This window comes from Rhagoletis zephyria, unplaced genomic scaffold, assembly GCF_001687245.7.
Source record: "Rhagoletis zephyria isolate East Lansing unplaced genomic scaffold, Rhagoletis_zephyria_1.1 Rzeph_scaffold_03995, whole genome shotgun sequence".
Lineage (NCBI taxonomy): Eukaryota > Metazoa > Arthropoda > Insecta > Diptera > Tephritidae > Rhagoletis > Rhagoletis zephyria.
The window spans coordinates 37,211-55,608 of NW_016161078.1; the positions used below are offsets into that span (position 1 = coordinate 37,211).

At 36.8% G+C, this 18,398-nt stretch overlaps 1 protein-coding gene across 1 annotated transcript; it reads left to right on the forward strand.

Annotated features, from left to right (window-relative positions):
* Positions 1-661: 661 nt before the first annotated feature.
* On the forward strand, positions 662-13,443 carry LOC108370079 (uncharacterized; the record flags this gene model as incomplete). Its single annotated transcript, XM_017625327.1, has 3 exons — positions 662-692; positions 1,922-2,136; positions 13,308-13,443. Coding segments are annotated over exons 1-3 (382 nt in total), but the record flags the coding sequence as incomplete, so codon positions are not given.
* Positions 13,444-18,398: the final 4,955 nt, after the last annotated feature.

The window sequence follows — 18,398 nt, forward strand, 5'->3', positions numbered from 1 at the left end:
ATGTGCAAAAGTTCCATTCAATTGAAATGAACATATATGAATTACAACAATGACAAAATAATTAAAAAAATTTACATCCTATAAAGACTACCTACTGAAATGGCACAATAAAATGAAGTTCGGCACATTGAACATGCTCTGAAACCTCTGGATAATAAGAAATTTTTTTAAGTAAAATTTATTAGTTGTTGTAATTTTTATTTGATAAGCTCGAGGCCCAGAAAATACATACAACAGAGGTTTTAGTTAGTTCAGTTGGTAGGGCACAATTAAGAGTTCCTGAGATGACCTCAGATTGCGGTCGAAATATCGACATCAAATATTAACAAACTAAACTCTGTGGTATATGTTTTATCTGGGCCCCAAGCTTATCAAATAAAAATTACAACAGTTTACAATTTAAAGGCCGATAAAAAAAATTAAAATTTATTACTTTCTGTTAAATAATTTAATTTCTTTTTTGTTACATTTGAAATCATACGGTTAAACCGAAATTTCCGCAGGCAGCGCTTGCCCATACCAAGTGTCGAACATGAGTGTTACCGGGTTAGTATGCATATCGTCGTTTAAAGTACAAAACCGCGTATCAACGAAATGCCAAACCACGTATGTGAGTTTGGCAAAATTTTCTAATAAACTAAGTATCGATATTTCAGTATGAATGGATAAGGGCTTGATGCCAAGAGCGTCCGGTGAGTAAATATAGCTTCGGGCACAAATATCAGTTACGCGGTTTTGCAGAACCACGATACGCGGTTTTGTACTATAAACGACGATATGTTTGTTATTTTAAACCGAAAACAATTACAAAAAGTAGGTTCAATAGTTTGGGAGCTAATCGCAAATCAAAGATAACTAGTGTAATACTTGTAAAAATAGGATAAAATATACAACGTGTTATCTTAAACCTAGCATATTTTGCTACAATAATATTTAACCCAAAGAAGAAAAAATGCTGGTCATCGTGCTTGAAATATTGTAATCTTTTCAAATTGAGTTTATGTCTGTCAATTACGCATAAACAATGCCATTTTTTTTAGCAATATTATGTCCAACATATAGAAAATGGTTTACTAAAATGTTAACTCTTTAAGCTGCGTGTAAACAAATCAATTGCGTTATTAATCACCCATAAATCTGACAAAAACGAAATGCAACTTATGAATTGGCGTGAATTTCATACATACATATGTAAGTATCAGCGGTTAACATTGATTGCAAAAAACATTTGGGAATGCAAATGTAAAATAAATGAATTAGTTAAATAAAAAATATGTGTATATGAGTCACGCTAGATTAAATGCAATCGTTGGTTTGCAAGGAAAAACGTCATAACTCAAAAAATGCAAATTACACAGTCATTAATTTTTTGGCCAGCCTGAACAAAAATCAATAACAACTAAAAAAAAGGAAAAATGTAACAGACATTGTAAAATTTAATTCGGTAGGCAAAACTTGCATAGAACTATAATTTTGATATTGCTGGAATCAAGTAGTGATTATTTTCTTGCTATAGACCTAAAATTATAAAAATTCATCCTTATCCGAAGATGCCCAAGTCTGTATTTCTAGCTCAAACATTTATATATATTTTTTTTTGTTTTACGACATTCTTCTGGCAAGCGAGCGATATGTGTATTTGAAATTACGAAAAACTGAAAAATTTTAACATTCACGCAGGTGAAGTTTTAAATTAAAATAAAAAAGAATTCATATGCAAAAACCCTTCGCTATTACATTCGCTTATTTTTTCGTTGTGATGCATGGCATTTTTTCAACTTTAATACTCCTATTAATCTTCATTTTTCAATTTTGTTTGTCTCTTTCTCGGTATTATCTACTATGGAAATAAAAACCAAAACAACAACAACAACAACAAAAACAACAAAAACATGCACCACACAAACCACAACAACGACAGCAATTGTGGAGGGCGCACTGCGAAATGTCAATTTAATCATCGAACCACCGGCGGTCAGACGCGGCCAACATGCCATCGTGCGTTGCCTGTACGATTTGGAAGGGACGCCCCTCTACTCGGCCAAATTTTATCGCGGCCAATTGGAGTTCTATCGCTATACACCTGGTGAATTTCCGAATACGAAAGTTTTTCCATTTCCCGGCATACACGTCGATGTGAGTATACATACAGACAATTAAATTTGACTATGCTCCTTCTTTTTGTTTGTGTGAATGAATGTATATATATATATGTATGTGTGTATGTGTGAAGGTAGGTGTGTGTGCACGCCAGAGCTTTTGCATCATATCAATGAATTTATCTGCATTTGATACAAACACATATTGCTCTCATGTACATATGTATATTAGGGTGGTCCAAAAGTGCATGTGAAAACGTAAAGTCGGAATATTAATGCTCTTACCCCTTAGGATTCTTCTATGCCGAAAAAATTTTTACCCCTGTTTTTAATTAGAAATCAAAAAAAAAATAAATATATCGCAAACAACAGTTTTCGTAAAATGGTATAGAATTTTTGAAAATCAATATTTTTTTTACGAAAAACATTGCTTCTCTGCAGGAGACTTATAATAACAATACCCTGTTGTTTATTATAAATTTTTTTTGTACCAGCGATTTTGTATGGGTCCCCCATCGCATTTGTTGAGGGTTTTAGGGGTCCTATAAAAATAGTTAATAATAGAAAATGGTTCATTAAAAAATTATATTGATAATATTATATTATATATAAATTATATTGAAAATATTGATTTTTGAGAGCTCTATACCGTTGCTACGAAAATTTGTTTTTTTGTAGGGGGCGAGAGCATCAAAATTCCTCTACTCTACTTTGTTTGGACCACCCTAGTGAATATACATATGTATGTTTTTTATGAGGGCTTTCTGTCACTGATATTTAACCCTATAACAGCAAACATAAAGCTGTAAGATACAATTTCTTAAACTTTTGGATACCTGAGTATGGCTATGCAAGGACCTAGAAGTCGGTATGGGTGACCTACGTCGGGAAAACATTCCGATATGAAGCGATAGTTAGGTCGCACTCGGAAATTGGTTCTGCAGTTCGTGGGGAGATTAAAGGCTTACCAGCAAAGAATGGTGTTTTCCCTCTTTGGGTTCCGTAGTTAATGAAGTTAATGAAGAGGTAGACAGACTTGTTAGCAAGGCAGCAGTAACAACACCGACTGGTTACGATCCCTTCTATGCAATTGGACCACATACTATCAGAGAAAAAGGAGAACTTTGGAGCACTGATGGGCACTGCCTTGCCTGCGGGCAACGCTCTCTTAAGCTTGCTATACATTGGCTGCGTTTCTTTATACATTCCGGATAATCACATTTCACAGCCGGAATAAACAGAATGCTTTTGAAATATACGTTAACATATCATCAGGAACGTTCTAAAGAATAAGTAAACAAAAAAGTTTATTCCAAACGTTCAGAATTAATAAAGAAATTCAGCCATTGTGTATAGGCGCGAGCAGAGTAAATGCTCTCTCTGCCCAACGCTGCTTTGGAGTGAAGAGGGAACGAGTATAAAAGCTCCAAGGAAAAGGTTTTTAGAAGAAATAACTAAAAAGAAAAGCTATAATAAGTTTGTCAATCTCCCAAAGAACAATTCCATAACTGTATCAGGAAGTCAAATGACTTATGCCATTTTTTTTTTGAAATGCTAAGCACTCTTCGATGGATTGGTTTAAAAAAAAACTATTGGATTTTCTAAGTAAGTTAGAACCTGCCGAGTGTCCCTTAGACCTATAAGAATTTTCATATCTATGTATGCTATTTTGAGAGAAAGATCGCTCTGTCTCAGCTGCCGATTCAAAAACGCGCTATCTCAGCAAACGGTTGAAAAATGCCCTATCTAAAAATTTGGTTCAAGAACGCCCTATTTAAGCTGCTGAAACATATAAATTTATATTGAGATAGGCGTTTCTGAGCGAAATTCAGAGATAGGGCGTGCTTCAATGCAATTCTAAAATAGAATGTTCCTCAGCCATTTAATGAGATAGAGGTTTTCGAATCATCAGCCGACGATGTACATATATGGTTTTCATGTTAAATATATCAGTTATTAATTGCGCTTTTTCATTTCGATGAAGGGTTAAGTTTTACATTCAACATACGTATTCAGCTGTATGTGTTGCTAGTTGTAGATACAGAAAAATTATTTATAGCTGTATGCTTGCAGTTTTTCTTGTTATTTTGCTATTTTTGTGGTATTTTCCTGTGGCATCGAAAAGGAATTAAAGTTGAATTTTTTGCTGAAGAAGGGCGGGATTTTTTTCAAATAGAATACACATTTTACTCATTTACACATATGTATGTAAACACGTATGTATGTGTATACGCATACTTCTACGTAAGAGCGGAAATTAAAAATTTAAGAGACTGGTTATATAAGTAAGTGTAAAAATCACATAACTCGGTATTATGATTTTTGTAACAAGGTATATGAAGCAATTTCACTATCAGCCTATATTCAGATTCGTTTTGAAATAGAACTCCTGTTTAATTGATTACAGAATCTCCCCCAGGTCTGAAAGAGACCATTATAGAATCGCTATTTGACTTGGATAGGAAACACACCTGGCTGTAGAAAACAATAACACAGTATAAGAGGAAAAGCTAGACTACCTACTTGACTGGAATCATTTCATTGAAGACCGCACCAAGAAGGCAAATCCCGCCGTGCATGCCTGTAAGATATCTACTGGCGAAAAATGGGGAATAAAACCGGATAATCTACGACCCTTAGATTATACCACTCCTCTACTCCAAATTATCCATAAGAATCCCAGAGAGGAACAAATATGAAGGGGCCACAGATTTAAATGCAGGATCGACAGCTACATATATATAAAGATGGTTCACAGCTTAACGAAAGAGTGGACAGAGGGATTTGTTCTGGCGAATTCCGGCTAAATCTTGTTTTTAGCTTACCATTGTAGCGTTTTTCAAGCAGAGCTTATAATCTCCGCCCCTGCAGAACGGCCTATCGCTATTTAATCTGACAGACAGGCTGCTATCAAATCTTTTAACTTTAACGAAACAACTTCCAAAGTAGCCATAGAATGAAGGAAGACTCTCAACCTGTGGGCATCAAAATGCTTCTTGAATATTGTATGGATCGCCGGACACAGGAACATTCCTGGCAACTGCTTAGCCAATGATCTGGTAAGGAGGGGACGGAAATATTTGAAGGAAATTCTGATCAAAACTAGGGCGTATCTCTAACCTCCTGGATACACAGACTAAAATTCGAACTCAAGATGGAAACCACCTGCAAAATTTGGCGATCCATAGCTCTCACTCGGCTGGACCGCTCTTTACTCAGTTTAGTAGTCGGGTTAAATCACCGGGCACCCAGAAAAAAGTCAGCCAAAAATATTTCTCTCAACCAGAGACCGAAAATAACTGGCCCATTTATTGATGTGTCATAAATTGTTATTTATTTCTTATTATAAAAAATAAATCACTCACAATAACTTATGTAATAAGGTTTTGGCTTATCTGCATTGGTCAGACTTTTATTTGATTTGATGTTGCATACATAACTGCGGTAGGCCTTTACTTTCATTAGCGATTCCATTTCTCAGAGTCATTAATCGTAAGCTCCCTCTCATAAAACGCCTTTACAGTGATATATCACAAAAAGCAAAAAATAAATGGTTAATGATAGAAAAAGTTACAATGTATTTTCGGTATCTGCTCTCAACACATGATTTGGTAACTATTTATAACTAAATACCCACCAAACAATTTGTGTTGCCAGCAATAAGAAAACGTGTCGCCCTCGGAAACAAATTTATTGCCGGTAATATTGCCATCGAATCGATTTTCTATTACCGGTCGCTTTAAAACGTCCGCCGAAGGCAACTCGCCTGGGCGAGTCGTTTTCTTATTATCTGAATAAGTCCTTTTCTTATCGCTTCAGGCGATATTTGGAATAATTTTATTCTTTTTAATACTTCATTTATTTTTTTTGTATACCAAATTGCAACTTACAATCGGAATTATTTCATTTTCTCGCTGTGAGGCTTCCTATTTTTTCAATCTTGTCCTTGGGCCAATACTATTGACGCCATATTCATAAGTTTCGGAATTTTTGAGAACTTTTTTATTCAATATTGACATGAATGAAGTGATGTTGCCGATTTGTCACCACAGCAATAAATCGGTGAGTCGCCAATTTGTTGCCATTGACGATTGTTGCCTATTTCTCATGTTTTGCATGGTGGGTAATGTAACTATAACCAAATTATGGTAGACAGTGCCTTATGGGCACACGCGGATAAAGGTTAGGATACCCCAACAACAATTTTTGTCGTATTTGCAGATACGAGGAGGATGTATGAGGAGAGCATCGAACATTATCTTTGCCATTGCCCCGTCCTGGCCCATACACGTGCAAGCAATTATTCAACAAACACTTTTTAGATGGTTTACCGGACCTGAACTCGCAGAACTTTCTCGAGTTTTTGTGCTATATTAAATGAACTAGTTTGTTGAGTTACCAAGAAGGCGAAAGAAACAAATGGCTTCGGATAGTCGTATCACAATGGGTTTTTTTCCAGCCTACGTGTGCTCTAATCTAACCTAACCTAATGAGGAAAAGCTAATCATAGAAGCGGGTAAAGATATACTAAACGGGGGAATGCTATCGTCTCTTGTCTTGCTACTGGAAGGTAGCTAGACAACATTAGCAATGGGATGAATAATTGTCTCAGGGATATGTATATATATTAAATGCGGAGCACATGGACATGGTAGTTTTCAAAATAAAATCATCCGAAAGTGGGTTATAACAAACTGACTATTAAAGCCTACACAAAGTACCTTGAGGGAGAATATGAACATTGCCAAACAAGCCAAGCGGCGCGCTGTACGCATTGGTGATACATGGAGAGCAACACTCTAATTTATGGGAGTTTTGGGGAACGAGGGGAACGTTGGGCAGATCCCTGCATAACGAATTACTGAGGGCAACAACTCCAATGGCTGCTTTAGGAATTAAGCTGAACTTGCTGCTAATAAACGTCGAGCTGGAAAATCTTGCGGCAAAATTAGCGATCAATTTGGACGTATTTAGTCAAAAAATATTAAGAATAGTGGATTTATATTCTAATTCATTCGATAAAAGATGTACACTTTTGGCTAAAATTCCCTCGATTTTGATAACAGTACAGGAATTCAAAAGGAAATTGGATATTTAAAAACTTTAGCCTTAAACATTTTACAAGCCCATCGTGTTATTATTTGTATGTATGTATATCGGAATTTCATTCGGTAAACATTGCGTATGAGTAACTTTAATTGCTTAGAGCAAGAATGGCTTACAAATGAGCAACAAAGTGAGTTCGTTAGCGAGTAGGTGGATGAAAAACCGCAAAGAGAAGAGTAAGCGAAGTGGAGTGTGGAATGTGAAAAATGAAGTTCGTGCAGCAGCGTAGCCAACCGATCAGTTATGCAAAAAGTGAGCTCGCAGGTGTATACAAACGCCCCCAAATACCGGAATTTCAGGATAGTTGCAATATTTCCATTGACTTTGACAAAATCAAGTGAAGAAGAAAAAAAAAACTGAGAAAAAGCAGCAAACTCAACGAATATTTGTGCATTTTCCCTGTGTTTTTGCCGAACAGGCGCCTTTAGCGAGAGCTGTGTTTAGCTGCAGGCGCTGATATCAGGCATGCACACACACACATGTTTGCAAGCGAAAAACTGACCCAGCATTTTAACTTGACTTTATTGCTAGGCGTTGAATTTGTCATTCCACCCACCAGTCATACATACATTCGTATTGTGGTTACCATACCGCATAGCCACACCACAGTGTCATAGCCATTGCTGCCTTCCACAGTATATGAACGGTTTTTTTTTGTCGCGCCAAAACCGAGAGTAGCATGCGCACACGCACAAATAAACTGATACCAGGCAATAGCAAAAATATATCTGCAGCTTTTTGCAATGAAAACTTTTCATTTAAATTTAGTAGCATGTGGTGTTAGCGCCTGCCATTGTTTGTATATAAGTCTAGATATATATGTTAATACTCGTATGTGCATTAGGGTGGTCTTTAAAAACTCAAATGATACAACCATAGTCGAAGGCGTCACATATAATTTTTGGTTTCGAGTGGAGTCGGTTATATGTGATACCCTTTACTATAGTGGTATCGATTATGGGTATTAGATAAAATAAAATTAGTTTACATTTTTTTGAATATCCATAGAGGAATTTAAACTTTACCCCCTGTGCGACACGCCTTAATCGTCTACAATCGCGACCAAAATTTATAAGTGATATCTTCGACTAGAGCAGCATCGACGTAGGGGTAGAGGCTTAGGAAATCTGATGTAAAAATTTGCTTCTTACATTTAAGGACCACCCTAATGTGCATGCCTACAAATGCATGCCGCCGCATATTTGCTTCGCCCACGGGCGAAGTTGGTATTACCTGTATAAAATATTTTCGGTTCATCGTTCAACCGCGTGAGGTGCAAGTCAGCCGTACGGCAGCAAAGGAACTTAAACCCACAGCGCGTCAAAAAAATGGGCAGGCATGCCTAAAACGTTTGCTCTCTGTAGTGTACCACTGCTTTGGAGTAACTTTCCGCAGGTAGATTATTGAAAAAGTTTGCACATTCCGTTACCTAGTTAAGCGTTTCGCGTAACTCTACCGCTGCTTGTCACAGTTCCCTCTTTCGCTAGAAAACTATGTAGAAGTGTAAGACAAGGGTTGTGACACTCCTGCACCACCGCAGAGATACACCAGCAACGGTTGACAATGGCAACTGCATTTGCATCTGTCCACCATTTTACCGATTCCAATTTTACCACATTCAAGTTATGCGGTTAGCTCTTTCCCGTGCCGCCTCTTCTCGTTTTCATCCAACGCTACTTTAGCTGGTTCACTAACAAGTTAGTCGACTGGGGTTTTGTTATTAGGTATGCTGCCGGTGATAAACAGCTTGGTGAAGGCAATTTTTTGAATACATTTATATTTTGGTTTGTGTGCATAATACAACTGCATATATGAACGTACATATAAGCGGCAAAATGGGGCATTTTATGAAAAAAGTACATTCTAAAGGAAGAGTATTAAACCCAATCTCTGTATTATATACATTTTATATATATGAAGATGTAGCTGTTTTCTTTGTAAAAATTTGGCTTACAACTAAAAACGATTTTTAACGAAATTTTAACAGTATATTCCTCTGACATGCGGCACGGTCATAGTTAATATTTTGGTCCGATAGGTGGCGCATGGGTCGAAATATTCGGCAAATCTGTTTTTACTAACCGATTTTTATAAAAATAGAAGCGTATGCTGGGAGTGCGACGTGAACACCTATAAGAAATAGTAATTCGCTAGAGTCGAAATATTCATATTCACCATGCGAATTTGATGAAACTAAAAAAGTTTTCTGCAGGTTTAATAGGATTTTTTTGCGCAAAATGGATACGCTGGAGTCGATCTGTATTAATGGTCCGAATCTGTATATATGCTCCGATTTTTCTGACATTAGAAATGTATACTGATGGTGCGAAGAGGAAAACTTCTATGAAAAAATCATCCGCTACGTGGCGCTACCTGAGTAAGCCAGTATATAATCTTTTCAACAGGCTCAAGCACATGGGATGCTGGGAGGAATACGGAGCTAACCTAATGAACTACAGCAAAGATATGAGGAAAGCGAAGGGGGGAAGTTTCAGAAAATTCTGTGAAGGTATATCGAATAGTCCAGCAGCTACGAGGCAACACAAGACTCTAGCCAGAGGAACAGTGGAATCGGAAGAAGCATAAAACGTTCTGATGGCATCCAAACCAGAAGTAAATATGAGAAAGCAACAACTTTGCTTACAACATACTTCCCGGAGGCCACTAGCTTGGCACTGCAGCCGCAGGTCCGCCGAACTACACCGCGACCATGTGACTGGAAACTGACAAGAAGTAGATTCAAACATAGAATTCAAACAGATGGGCGTTGGGCTCGTTTGAACGCTATAAGGCCCCAGGGGTAGATGGCATCCGGCCAGTCATGCTGCAGAATGGTGGAGAGAATCTAATACCAAACCTAGCGGATATAATGAAAAGCAGTATTGCGGAAGTTTACGTTCCACAGGTGTAGCGGAGAGCGTGAGAGTAATCTTTTACCCGAAGGTGGGTAAAAGGAATCACCCGCTAGCAAAGTCATGCAGAACTTAAAAGTTCAGACTGAAAGTTTGTGAGCACTCCCAGCGTTATTATTTAAAGATGTTAAAGATAAAGAAAGTGATGGTGTGCCAAGTTAGGCCAAAACCGCAATCATTCCAATTACTAGGAAAATAGCCCACGAAAACTTTAATGGTATGCAAGACTTTGGCAGGAAAATCCTGGAGATGCATCCCCAAGATCATAGAATGGCTTTACATTGCGTAGAGTAGGTGGCCAAAAAAACTGTGATTAACTTTGATAGACAGGGGTCTGGAAAAGGTAAAGTCATAACCTCTAAAAGTATGGGGAAGCTAGAGTTATCGCTCCCAGTAGCTCTGTTCCCCAGAGAAGATATAGGCAGAACCATAGTATTTGAGAAGAGATTTAAAATAGAGTTTTGCAGCAAATCAACCTGGAGCTTCTCCTAAGGGGAAATTTTCCAACATCTTCCAAGCAACAGTCCTCGTCATCTATATGCGGAGACTATAATGATTAGAGGGTACAGACGCTCTTCTATCCTATGAAGTAAAATCATTGTTAGTCCTTCAGTGCATTGAGAAGCTGAAATCCCTTGGCAGAAAAAATAACATCAAGTTACGAGGCGGTGGCCTGTTTTGCTAGAGACTAAAGGGTCACATACACAAGCGGGGGAAATGGTTCAATGAACTTTGCAAGTTCTGCGACTCGACTAGCCCAGTATGCTGCAGTCTGCAGACGACGTGAGAGCAGTCTAGGCTTAAGCATATCCACTCCCAACCGCCGAAGGTGCTATTGAACATTCCGAGATATCTTGGCTAAGAAGAAGTGTTTAGGGCACAATAGATCGCCAGGTCGCAGTGCATACCTCATTACAATATCTATCTATCTATCTAAGCCTGTATAATATGTAGTAGAGAGTTTAGAGTTGACGCCCTCATCCCATTGGGCCGCATGCATACAATTTAAGCAAATGCTTTTTCTTAACATTTCAGACCTTTTACTCAATTTGTTCAAATAAATTTCGGTGAAAGGCATGAGCCTTTAAGATAAAGCAATTGCTTAGTTTTTATGCACACGGCCCATTATTTTTTTGTATAAGTATAGTCATAGCACCGCCTAATTGTGATAACATATTTATAGATACATATATAAGTTGATAGGTATTAATGCGAGGTATGCATCGCAGTTCAGAGGTCGGTTGTACCCTCAATTTTTTCAAAATAATTCTTGTAAAACCTAGTCTCTCATAAAGTAAACAAAAAATTTCTGAGGTATGGAGTGAGTGTACTCAGACTGTGCCCATATAAAGCCTCCCAAGTATTCTGCGATGATGCCTCATTGACCGAGTCATAAAAGCCAGCTTATGCCGGTTACCCCGCACTATGCAGAGCCGTGTATGAATAACTATTAATATTCTGTTAGTATTCCAAGTTTATATTTACGAACACTTACATTTCTCTCTATTCACTTGTGGCCTGGTAAACAGGCTAGCTGGATTTCGTTGTATCAACTAAGAAAGTTTAGTTTTTAATTGTACTCAAGGACCAAGGGCGATTTTATTTTACTTGATAAAAGAGAAGGAGAACGACCTATATTTATGGCAGAATTAAGATCGCATATTTCCCATCTTGGTTCTGGGTCCAAAGATTCCTGCAATTTTCGAGCAGGCTCTTTATCAATGCAAAGAAAACGAAAACGTCTATGCTAAACTTTAAAAAATAAAAAGTATGCTTTCCCTTTTGTTACATCTCGAAAGTATTCTATATCACTGGAGGGTATGAACTTCCTTTTTTTTTTAATAAATCTTTAGCAAAATTTAGTAGCGTTCTTTTGGTAGCCTGCTTCTTTAGGTAAAGCGGCTCACGTTTAATAACTAAATCGAGCGCTGTTCCACCACTGCACCAATTTACTATTATGGAGACACATGATTACTGTTGTAGCACCGTTAGTTATCGCCAACATGTGGACAAAGTAACTCATGACACCCAGAAGCCGCTTCTTTCCTCTTCTTTATTTTGTATAAACAGATTATAGCACCACTTATTTATGCTCTTGATAATTTTAAGCAGGAAAAAGTTATTTTGCTTGAAACTGCCAAATTCGTATTAATAAGCTAAAGAAAATGCACTCATTTAATTTCTAATCCGGTAAAAATGCTCAAGAAGAATTAAGCCCAAGTGTTACTTCATAGCTACTTACATATACTATGATCCGTAATAGCTTCTCAGAAATGTTTACAACTGCTTGCAGTTTTCTTCGTACTATTGAACAATTTTGTAATTTCGCCTCAACAACTTCGCTTTTGTGTAAAATGACCCTGAATGCTATTCTCTACTGGAAAATTACGATGCTGTCTATTTCGAGGATGAAATTTACGGTTGCCAACTAGATCTCTCAAAAACACTTAAAGCAGTTGCAACAAAAACAGTTGGCAAATATAACCCCTTAGTGAAGGCAAGCGGTGGTAAACAGAAAGTTCACACACAGTCCTCAGCTACTACTGCAAATTTTACCAACAATTTACTTTTTATGGCGCTGCGGTTTGAATGATTTAATAAACTTAAGTGCTTTTTGTGAGTAATGCTGGTAGAATTGTGCCCAGAGTAATTTACAGTTGCCAATTCCAAAAAAAAAAAAATCAAAAATATCAAAAAAATTTCACCAACATCTGCACCTTCGGTTAGACCAACATTGAACTTTACTTTTCAGTTCTGCTTTCTGAGCGCTTTCACGATTCTAAGTATTTCTTTTGCATATAAATTTGATTTGTAATTAGTCAGCAGCATAGCAGCAAATTGCGCCACCATTTTCGAATAGTCAAGCGTTTTATTGCTCAGCAGACGGAAAGTTTATTAGGTAGAAATTTGCATTTGCCCCCTTTGTGTGAAGCGCTAGCGACCTTCAAATAATGCATTTATTTAAAATACCATTGCGTTTATAGTATTTTTTTTTTTGTTAGGTTTTGTGTGATTGCGTATTCGTAAGTTTTTTAGTAGCTGGCATTATGTTAAAAATTTTTGCTTTAAATTTTAATTTATTTTTTACTAATTTATTTAAGCTACTTTTACAGTTATATTCTGCCTGCGTAGCACTTCTTTTCGGGTAATTATACCAAAAATTTTCACAATATTTCATTTGTCTCCACAGGTGACCAATTCGAATGCAACGCAAGTGCTCATCCGCAATGTGGGTTTCGGTTTGTCCGGCAACTTTTCTTGCGAAGTGACAGCCGACGCGCCACTTTTCTCAACTGCCACCGCCACGGGTATTATGCAAGTTGTTGGTAAGTCAAAGCAGAAAACTATTAAACAAGTTTTTTTTATTGCAAAGTTTGTTTTAAACTACCTTTTGCAATCCTTTGTGATAAAATTTGAGTTTGTGTTTGTGTGTGTTAATTAAGCTTCCTCTTTCGTTGTTTTTTAATCAATTACATTTTTAGAAATACTTGGATTTGGCTCAAGCCGGTCGGTACGAGCCTATAAGTTGAATGCTAATGAAGTGGGAATGATGCGGATTTTTAGAGATAAGAGATTCATGTTAAATATTTTAAATGTAATATTATTACCAACAGAAAAAGCTCACGTCTGATTAGGTTTTTTGTGCCACAACTTACACAATACAGTACAGCTACGAAGCAGAAAAAGGCCATGCAGTAAACTGCATTCAGGCTTTGCTAATACCAGCAAAGATATTTAAACACTATTTTGTTTGTATTACAAAAATGCGCACAATACGGCAGATGTGGAGTTAGGTAGAGTTAGATTATGTTAGGAGGGCGTTTGCGGAAGGATTGATTGATTTGCATGCAGAGATATATTTGTCCAATATATAGTTCTCGCTATGAGCGAATGCCAAGAAGACGCACATTGTACTAACCGGGACTCTTTTAACAAAGAAAAGGAAAAGTAAATAGGCGAAAAAATGATGCTACTAAATATGCGCTAATTGGTATCTGAGTGTAACTTGGGAGCCACTAAAACCAACCGCAACAATCTGCTGAACCGCGGATTGGAATTTGAAAAAACCGGTTCCCCAGTTTGAAATTAAGAAAAAAAACCGATAAACCGGCTTCATTTTACATAGTTTTCATACAGCGAAAATGCTTATGTTGGCATGAAGTCATTAAAAAAATTAAACTAACAAGAGTAAAGAGGATTTCATTTTACTTGTATGCAAAAATCTCGGACTTTTTAATTTAGATTTGAGTTGAGTTTGTTGATTTAGCAGTTTTGTAGCCCATTTAATTTAAGTATAATAAAGAGCAAGTTTAAAGTAGCTGAGACTTACGATTAATTTTTGGATTATTATTTTTTGCTGAAGATGTTACTTCATATCAACGAATATACTTCATATGGAAGAAAATGACTGGCACTTTCAGCAAAAAAAATTTCAAAAATCAAAAGTAAGTCCTAGCGACTTCAAACTTACACTTTGTGACGCTAAAATTGAGCGGCCTATAAAACTGCATGCTCAGAATCTTACTTAGAAATCTATTTAAATAGTTCGAAATTTATCAGGCGCCATACTGGATCCGCCATTTTGAATTTTGCAATTCTGTCAATGGATTCGCAATTAGCGACCCCGAAAACTCCCTAGTAAATATGAAATTTTAAATGATTTCTTTAAAGCTTCGAATTTTAGCCGCACTTTAGGGTTTCGGTCGCACTGTGCGCCATCCGTTTACGCTGCATTTTGAATGGATCGAAGGAATTGATAGCCAAAGCTACCTTCAACCTATCCACAATATTTAAAGCATATTCTCTCTGGCAGTTTGATTAGTGCTACATGAAAAGTATATCTCAAGAGATTAGTAGAAACAAAACGTCCAAGAGCAGTCTACTTTACAAATACTACTCAGAGCCTCATCGGATCTATTCAGTATTTTTTCGAAGCCTTGATACCTAATTTGTGGCCCCAATTTGTGGCTCTTCCCCAGAACTTCTTCTTACTTCGTGATGCCAATCCTGCTAGTTGCCTGTGTGTTGTGCTGGTCCTCTGCAATAACGGCATAACTCAAAATTTCATATATTGAAGTAGGGCCAATTAAAGATTTTGTGTTTCGTAATTTGGCAATAATATGTCTTGCTAATATTCACTTTTTTGTGTGAGTATAGTACATATTTAGTCATACGCCTATCCATAAAATATATGCCCTTCGCTTTATTTTTCCTTATGTCTATCGCTTTTTGGTTCCTTCCGATTTACATTTAACGCAACGTTTGTTATAAGCGCTTGCAAGTGCAACGAATGTAAAAATTCATGTACTAGCAAGCATGATGAACCCATCTAGCGTCGTAGCCTTGCCAGTAGTTGGCGTATGGGTAGACAAAAAGGGGTCACTGTTTTACGCAAAAGCAGCTACATATATACATACGTACCTATGTACTTTCTTCTTACCAGCAACTATGCTGCTCACTATTTTAGCTCTAGCCAATGCTACGTAGTAGCCTTGATGTTGGCGATGGCGTTGATGAGGGTGAAAAGTGTTAAATGTTCAACGTAGGCAAAGGTGAAAAAAGAAACATAGCAAACAACTAAGTCGTGGTAAACTGCTTACGCGTCACTTATCTCCCTTATCTCTTAGCAAGCGACGCGCGCTGATGTGCCCTGCCGCGCTGCATTATTTTATTTTCCAGCGGCATGTGGTAAGTTCGAAAAGATTTTGTGGAAAATTGGAGAAATTCTTCTATTAACAGGTCATTTCGTTCCGCGCGTGTCAAGTGATAATGGCATAGATAAGAAAGGGCGATGATAGGTACTATGGTACGAAGAAGTTTGCGCTTACATTAAGGAGTTGCGATATGAAATAAAGAACATAAAGTATATGTAAGAGTCATATCAAAACACTGAAAAAATTTAAAAGCATAGTAAGTGGCTTTCGTACTATATGGCTGCCCTGCGAACCATTTTTTCAGAGTATTCTGAATTGTAGAGAAATTTTAAAGAATTCTTAAAGATCTTATTCGATTTTTTGCCGAATTTTCTAGAATGAAATAAATTGAATAATTGAAGAAAATCTGTAATGGAATGAAAATAGTCTGCTTTGTGAAAAGTTTCTTGCAGAATTTTTTCAGAACTTTCATTATTTTTCGTACAAAAATTTCTTTACGAGTTCATGTCAATCACTTCATATAAACTTCTTTATAGATTCGTAAAAAAAATGTTACATAAATTAGATACTCCTTAAGATTTCGGGAACTTTGGTTTGCAGGGTTCTTTGAAAAAACTGTCATTTTGTTATTTCTATTATATTTTGAGCATTAAAAAGGAATTTTTTTTTTTTAGTTTTTAAGTTTGCAAAATGACGGTTTCCTTTTATTTTTAATGCTTAAACAATCAATAAGTTTGGTTTGTTTTGTTTTTATCAAAAGTCGGAAACTTTAGCCAAGTCCTTCTCCACTTGGTCATTCCTCTGCTCCCACCAGCGTGTTTTTGAAGTTGAATACTTTCAGAGTTGGAGCGCCGATGTCGAACGACATTGCCAACCCAGCTGAGCCACTCTATTTATATTCGCTGCACTATATCCATATCGTTTTAAAGCTGATGGTTCCATTGTCTGCGCAACTCGCCGTCGCCAACGCGTAAAGGCCTGTAAATCTTCTTCAAACTCTTGCTCAGGAAAGCTGAAAGAGCTGCCTCATCAGGCTATGATACTCTAGTCTTTCCACGTAAGATTAATTTTCGAAGATAAGACTAACATTAAGGAAAACTCTCAGTTAAAAGAAAATTTCTGAGGGTAGAAATGCTGCTCTTAGTGCTGAATTGGAAAAGGCTTGATCGACGCGTTCATTCTTTCGCAACATTCCTGTTCCGTGATGTAACAATTCTGAAGCCAGAGCTAGTATAGAAACTAACTGGAGAGGTACCTGTAGTGTCAGCCGAAAACTCTGCTAAATTTCGTGTTGGAAATCCAAAATGAACTAGTTTAATCCCTGATTACTTGGGACTACCTGATAATGAAAAATCGAACGCACACAGCTATAGAACTTTGGCGGCCAAATCTACCATCAGAAACTGGATAAATATTTCGCTTGGAAAAGAGGCTGCATATGTCAAGTACTTATGTAACAGACAATTTAAGACAGTGTCGTTGCTTCGTTAAGCAGATGGACCTGCAAATAAATTGTGGGATAGCCTCCGTGATATAAATTCCTGTATGTTATCGACGTACGGGGCGACCTTATATGCCTCCAAACTTTGCATAAAGCTTTGGCAGCGATACCTTTCAGAGAGGAACTGTTTTCTGTAAGCATTTTTTTGTTATCTCTGACAATATCCCACATTTTATCTTTCTCAATAAATAAAGCCCATAAGTTAGCAGAAATTGTATAAACCACCAGAGGTACCTAGCCACGCCTTACTGTTGCTCAATCTAATAAAATGGAAATATGAAAATCAGCGGAGAACTTATAAGATTTTTTTTGCATTGTACATCTATCCATTTTCCGTTATTTTTCAGTCTCCCTTGAATGCAACTCGGACATACAAATACGCCTATTATCATTTTCGGTCGCCGCCGGTCATCAGTGTGGGTTCATGTGAGGTAGCTCGCCGATCATTTGATTAACTTCGCCGACCTACTATGTCAGCGGGTTCACTCTGTATTGTAGACCCATGGCATGCCTTTCCTGGCATTCCAATGAAAATTAAAAAATTAAGAAAGAATTATTAAACGTTCCTTAAGTACCTTTCGTGTGATACAAAACTGTAATATATAATATATCTTACAAATTTAATTTAATTAAATGTTTAAAACAAGTGCCAATCCTGTTTAGAAATAGTTTCTGAATCAAGCTTTCTTAAACCACTTTATTTTGACATCCCTATTGTAAGAATTAACTCACCTTATCATTTTAGTTGAATTAAATTTTTTAAACAGATGGCAACACTCCAAAAATTTTTGGAAATTTAGCTTTTTTAAGCCGCTTAATTTTTATACCCATATTGCAATAATATATTGTTTATCTTATCAGTTAAACGATTAAAAATTTTGAAACATATGGCAACCCTCTTCAAAACGTTTTCCATGAAGCTTCCTTAACCTCATATCAAAAGCGTAGGCTGATATCCAAATTGTAATGCACACAGTAAAAATAATTATTTTATTTGTTTTTGCTTTTTCCTAATATGTGGAACTTTTATTTGTTGTTGTCTTTTCTCTTTTCTTTATGTGGACCTTCTCTTTGCTACTGCTTTTTTTATACCCGAGCGCACTTGTGCACAAGGGTATTATAACTT